This window comes from Staurois parvus, unplaced genomic scaffold, assembly GCF_062004578.1.
Source record: "Staurois parvus isolate SC_StPar_1 unplaced genomic scaffold, SC_StPar_1.0 ptg000873l, whole genome shotgun sequence".
NCBI classification, from domain to species: domain Eukaryota; kingdom Metazoa; phylum Chordata; class Amphibia; order Anura; family Ranidae; genus Staurois; species Staurois parvus.
The window spans coordinates 14018-20605 of NW_028318669.1; the positions used below are offsets into that span (position 1 = coordinate 14018).

General features: G+C 49.2%; 1 protein-coding gene across 1 annotated transcript; it reads left to right on the top strand.

Annotated features, from left to right (window-relative positions):
* The first annotated feature begins 3889 nt into the window (after positions 1-3889).
* Positions 3890-6268, top strand: LOC149443180 (E3 ubiquitin/ISG15 ligase TRIM25-like). The gene has a single exon (XM_089655789.1). It carries the CDS (start codon positions 3890-3892, stop codon positions 5621-5623), a length of 1734 nt encoding a protein of 577 aa, XP_089511915.1. The 3' UTR covers positions 5624-6268.
* Positions 6269-6588: the final 320 nt, after the last annotated feature.

Sequence of the window (6588 nt, forward strand, 5' to 3'; positions counted from 1 at the left end):
ACGTACTATAAAAACCACCTATGTAGTCAGTTGGTCTCTGCCTTTGTGCGCCAATGTCCATCCTCAGACACTGTGGGCCCTGTGCGCTCGCGTTCCGCTGCCATGGCAGCAGGGGAGGGGTGGGGTGGTAGGAGCAGTGGCAGCTCCACCAGCAGCGGCTGCCTCAGTCTGCAGTCGATGATGAGTAGCTTTCTTCACCAGCGCAGTGAGGAAACTACTAACCAGCCACAGCAGCAGCATCAGGTGGACCTGGAGCAGGAGCTCAAACAACAGGCTTGGGCCTACTTGGACAGCACCCTGCCAACCGAGGTAGACAATCCCCTTGACTACTGGGCAACGAAACTTGACCTTTGGCCCCAACTAGCTGAATTTGCCCTTGAAAGGCTGTCATGCCCGGCCAGTAGCGTGGCATCGGAGCGCGTGTTTAGTGCGGCAGGAGGTATTGCAACTCCGCGGAGGACACGACTGTCCACCCAAAGTGTGGAGAGACTCACGTTTGTGAAAATGAATCAGGCGTGGATTAGTCTGGATTTCAAACCACCAGTTCCTGACACAACTGACTAAATCCGCCATGAATCATGCCCCAAACATGTGCCACTTTCAGGTCTCCTCACACTGCTGGTGTGTTCCATTTTTTGTCATAGGGTGCTGGCAGATTACAGGCCTCCCATAGCTGCTGCCAGGCCCCTAATCTGCCATGGGCCCCTATACCGCCTCCTCATGCTGCTGCCAAGTCCCGAGTCTCTCATGGGTCCCTGTACGGCCTCCCATTGCTGCTGTCTCCATCGCCACACTCTGCCATGTGCCACTTTCAGGTCTCCTCACACTGCTGGTGTGTTGAATTTTTTGACATAGGGTGCTGGCAGATTACGGGCCTCCTATAGCTGCTGCCAGGCCCCTAATCTGCCATGGGCCCCCGTACCGACTCCTCATGCTGCTGCCAGGCCCGTAATCTGTCATGGGCCCCTGTACCGCCTCCTCATGCTGCTGCCAGGTCCAGAGTGTGTCATGGGTCCCTGTACGGCCTCCCATTGCTGCTGTCTCCATCGCCACACTCTGCCATGTGCCACTTTCAGGTCTCCTCACACTGCTGATTGTTTCCATTTTTGTCATAGGGTGCTGTATGGCCTCCCATTGCTGCTGCCTCCACCGCCACACTGTGGCTCCACACTCTGGTTTTGGCCCCGTGACTGCCCAAATGAGTGAAGTGTGCGGTGATTCTAAGATCGACGGCACTCATCTGCATGTCATACTGACTGTCAGTATTATTTCTCTTCCCCAGCAGACTCCAAGGGCATTTAAATTAAAGGTACAGTGTTCTGCACTAATATAAAGGCTCTCTGAAGCCTAGAAACACCCTTTTATAAGTTAAATTTGCAGCGAATATATTCGACTCGAATCAAAATTTTTCCACGAATTCGCCGAATCAGTCGAATCGAATTTTTGAATACTTCGCTCATCTCTAGTACCAATCACTGTTCGGCTGTCGCAATCCAGCGCTACCTATCCATATCCTGCATTTTCCTGGCATTCTACCTAATCCACAAATACGGTTTTTTATATGTTGATGTGACCCACAGAGTGCCCCATCAGAAGGAAGTATTTTCATCTCTCTGAAACTAATATTTTAGCTTTTATGAGGGATCAAACATACTCCTTTGATGAATGTATATTCTTTTAGAGCTCTCAATGTCAGGGAGACAGGTCGGAGCCCCCCTGGTGTCATGAAGCCAACCTGTCTCCAACCGTTTCCTTCCCGGTTTCCCCAGAAGGTGACAAAATCTTATTAGCACCCAGGTGCCACTTCCAGAGGAAGCTAGTCTTTTCAGAAGTTAATTGATGACCATCTGTCTCTGAACACCTCTGACTGAATATTTCTTTAATGACAAGGCAAGCAACTACATTTACGATTACATTGTCATATTTTCTACAGGTCACATTTTATCTACTCAAATCTGTATATTTATGTCACATTTATGTCACAGTTTCCTCTCCTTATTACATGTCCTTTGTTTTCCCCCAGATAGGGAGATTATTGTCATGAATCCTCCCATGTATTATCTGTGTTCCTATATAAGTATAAGGATTTCTATGACTACGTGTCTCAGTCCCACCTCGCCCTGTGTAGGTGCATACAGAACTGTCACCTCTCCCTGTGTAGGAACGTACAGAACTGTCACCTCAGCCCATGTAGGAATGTACAGAACTGTAACCTCTCCCCGTATAGAAGTGTACAGAACTGTAACCTCTTCCCGTGTAGGAGCGTACAGAACTGTCACCTCATTCTGTGTACGAGTGTACAGAACTGTCACCTTACCCTGTGTAGGAGTGTACAGAACTGTAACCTCGCCCCGTGTAGGAACGTACAGTACTGTCACCTCATCCTGTGTAGAAGTGTACAGAACTGTCACCTCATCCTGTGTAGGAGTGTACAGAACTGTCACCTCATCCTGTGTAGGAGTGTACAGAACTGTCACCTTGCCCTATGTAGGAGTGTACAGAACTGTCACCTTGCCCTATGTAGGAGTTTACAGAACTGTCACCTCGCCCTGTGTAGGAGAGTACAGAACTGTCACCTCGCCCCGTGTAGGAGAGTACAGAACTGTAACCTCGCCCTGTGTAGGAGTGTACAGAACTGTCACCTTACCCCATGTAGGAGCGTACAGAACTGTCACTTCGCCCCGTGTAGGAGTGTACAGAATTGTCACCTCACCCCGTGTAGGAGAGTACAGAACTGTCACCGCGCCCTGTGTAGGAGAGTACAGAACTGTCACCTCGCCCTGTGTAGGAGAGTACAGAACTGTCACCTCGCCCTGTGTAGGAGAGTACAGAACTGTCACCTCGCCCCGTGTAGGGGCGTACAGAACTGTCACCTCGCCCCGTGTAGGAGCGCACAAAGCTGTCACCTCGCCCCATGTAGGAGTGTACAAAACTGTCAGGTCCTGTCCATGGCAGAAGTTCTGGAAGATCTGGAATTTCTGCCAGTACTCTGCATGGCCACAGAAGCACACATCAGCCTCAGTTTGTTGCCAGACAGCCTTATAAGGAGGCTCATCACTTCCTCAAGTTGCTGGATGATCTCTAGCTCCCCAGGCCCTGTTCCTGTTTCCTGTGATTTTGACTTGTGATTTCCTGTTACCGACTTGGCTTGCTCTTGGACCTGTCTACTCTGCTTTACCCCTGATCTGACATCGGCCTGGCTTACAGATTCTTTCTCTCTCTCTCCTCTGTGTATGACCTCGGCTATCCCATCTGACTATGTCTTCTCTGATTCCCACCTGGAACCTTACCTTGGCTTGAACTGACTACCCAGTAAACATCTAAATCCTGGAAGGGCTTGCATAGCACGCACAGGCGCCACCTGTCTGCAGACCTATCTCTGTGCACCAGCTGTGCTGAAGAGCGCACCACCAACCAGCACTCCTACAGGCGACTTGTACCACTTTGGACCTGACTTCCCACTCTCAGGGGAGTCCAGAACTTAGCCGCAAGGGAAGCCCTCTCTCCAGTGACCTCCATCACCAGGTACGTGATAGGAACTGTCACCTTATGCTGTTTAAGAGTGTACAGAACTGTCACCTTGCCCCATGTAGGAGTGTACAGAACTGTCACCTCGCCCCGTGTAGCAATGTACAGAACTGTCACCTCTCCCTGTACAGGAGTGTACAGAACTGTCACCTCGCCCAGTCTAGGAATGTACAGAACTGTCACCTCGCCCAGTCTAGGAATGTACAGAACTGTCACCTCGCCCTGTGTAGGAATGTACAGATCTGTCACCTCGCCCCGTGTAGGAATGTACACCTCGCCCCGTGCAGGAGTGTACAAAACTGTGACACTTGTTACGGAGTGTCAGAGACTTTCCTCGTCATTCTGTCTTCTGCTCTCAGCGATGGCGTCTTCTGATCTGAGGAAGGAGCTGGAATGTTCCGTTTGTCTGGAATTTTATACAGATCCTGTATACCTGAGATGTGGACACAACTTCTGCCGGGACTGTATTGGCCGTGTGTTGGATACACAGGAGGGGTCTGGAGGTTATTCCTGTCCTGAATGCAGAGAAGAGTTCCAGGAACGTCCTGCACTGCACAGGAACATAACACTACGTAACGTAGTGGAGAACTTCCAGTCTACCCATCCAGAGCAGGAGGAGTCCGGGGTCTTCTGTACTTACTGTATTCACACTCCTGTACCGGCTGTGAAATCCTGTCTGCTGTGTGAAGCTTCTCTGTGTGACAACCACCTGAGAGTCCACAGCAAGTCACCAGAACACGTCCTATGTGACCCCACCACTTCCCTGAAGGACAGGAAATGCTCCATCCATAAGGAACTACTGAAGTATTACTGCACTGAGGACTCCACCTGTATCTGTGTGTCCTGCAGTTTGGCCGGAGAACATCGGGGACACCAGGTGGAGACTCTGGAGGAGGCCTCTGAGATGAAGAAGAAAAAACTGAGGAATGTTCTGCAGAAACTGATGACAGAGAGAGAGGAGACGGAGAAAAGAGTCCAGAGTCTGCAGGAACGCAGGAGGAAAGTACAAGGAAAAGCAGATGATGAAACCAAGAGAGTCACTGACCTGTTCAGAGACCTCAGGAGACGTCTGGAAGACCTGGAGAAGAGAGTCCTGAGGGACATCTCCGGGTGGGCAGAGCGGGTCTCCCGTCCCATGTTGGATTATATTCGGGATCTGGAAATAAAGAAGGAGGAGCTGTCCAGGAAGATGAGGGACATTGAGGAGCTGTGTAACATGACGGATCCACTGACTGTCCTACAGGAATCAGACACAGGTGACTTGTGTGATACTGAGGATGGAGATGAGGACAGAGAGAGACATGAGAAGCTCCTCCATGATGGAGGGGATGGGGATGTGGGGGGGATCTCACACACATTACACACGGGTTTATCTGATATCATGTCTGGGGTCAATGTACAGAAATGTACAGGCACACATGTCTCTCCACATTCTTCTACAAAGGGCAAAGGTCCCATCAATGGTCCACCATCAAGGCCAGACCCCCAACCCTCCCCCACTGGAGAACCAAATATTGGGGCTGTACAGCAAACATGGGGGGTGTCGGGGGTTACAGACATATTACTGGATGTGAGGACAGCTGGTAGTGGTCTACATATATCAGATGACGGGAAAACTGCATCTAGGTCATCATCACATCAGAATCGGCCAGTAACACCAGAGAGGTTCGAGTGTCCTCAGGTGTTGAGCAGTCAGAGCTTCTCCTCCGGGAGACATTACTGGGACGTGGATGTCGGGGGGTCCTGGTCCTTGATAGTCGGGATGTGTTACCCCAATATAGACAGGAGAGGAGGTCAGTCACGGATTGGATATAATAAGAAGTCCTGGGGGTTGGAGAGGGGGGGGTTGGAGAGGTTGGGGGGTAATCAGTACTCAGTGATACATGACAGGAAGAAGACCCGATTCCCCGGCGGTGTCTCCAGTACCAGAGTCAGGATAGATCTGGATTATGAGGCCGGGCAGATCTCCTTCTTTGATCTGTGTGACCCGATCCGACACCTCCACACCTTCACCACCACCTTCACTCAGCCCCTCCATGCCGGGGTAGGTGTATGGGACGGTTGTATAAAGATATGTGGGAGGAGCCAGAAGTGAGAGATCCGCCCAGAGACATCACAAGGGGGGTGATCTGATTGGTGATTGATGCAATACTCAGCCAATAGGAGGAAGGGCAGGAAACAGGAGTGATTTGTGGAGAAAGCTGCAGGTTCCGGGGCCGTCATCTTCATCCTAAACTTCACTTCACTCCCTAGTGTGTCACTGACCAGGAACAAGCATGCAGGAGGTCCGAGTGTTCCGCCTTCACTGGCTGCATGCTTGTTCTGGGTCAGTGACACCCTAAGTAGTGTAGCCAGGATGGAGATGATAGCCCTGGAGCCGGAACCTTCCCAGTGTATCTGTAGCCACAATGTGTGTTTTCAGTTTTGGATGGAGTGTGGAAGGATTAGAGCCCCTCTCAGTTTTTCCTGCTATCCAGGACTCTGTCAGAATGGTTTCCTTTCACTTCCTATCCTGCTGACAACAATTTCCCCGACAGAAAGTGAGGGGAAGTCTCTCTGAATTGGAGTCCTGCATAGCAGGACCGTCCTGGCTAGACATGTGACCACCAACACATTTCTTTTCCTTCATTTCCTCATGGAAGTCATTTCATTTTCCTCAATTTTCGGTTTTGGAATTTGTTTAGTTTTGTTTTGTTTCAAATTCAGAAAATTCAAATCTAATTCAAAAAGTATTGAATCAGCATTCAGATGTATTCTATTCAAAATTAGAAATTTGGAAGTGGTTATATTCTTTGTATTCTATTCTATTCAATTACTTTCAACATTTGTATTTCAGAAGGTGGCTATATTGTATTGTATTCTATTCTAATATATTCTATTTTATTCTGTTCTAATAATTTATTTTCTATTCTGTTCTGTTTTTCTCTGTTCTTTTCTTTTCAAATCTTTTTTATTAGAGTTTTGTATAAAAGTACAAAAATACAAGGTACAGGTTAGAAAGGGGTACACACATCTCTTGCTCGACATCACATCTCAAATACAGTCTTAAGATTGCTATAT

Coding starts and splice junctions, on each gene's coding strand:
- LOC149443180 (XM_089655789.1), top strand. CDS start 3,890: ATGGCGTCTTCTGATCTGAGGAAGGAGCTGGAATGTTCCGTTTGTCTG.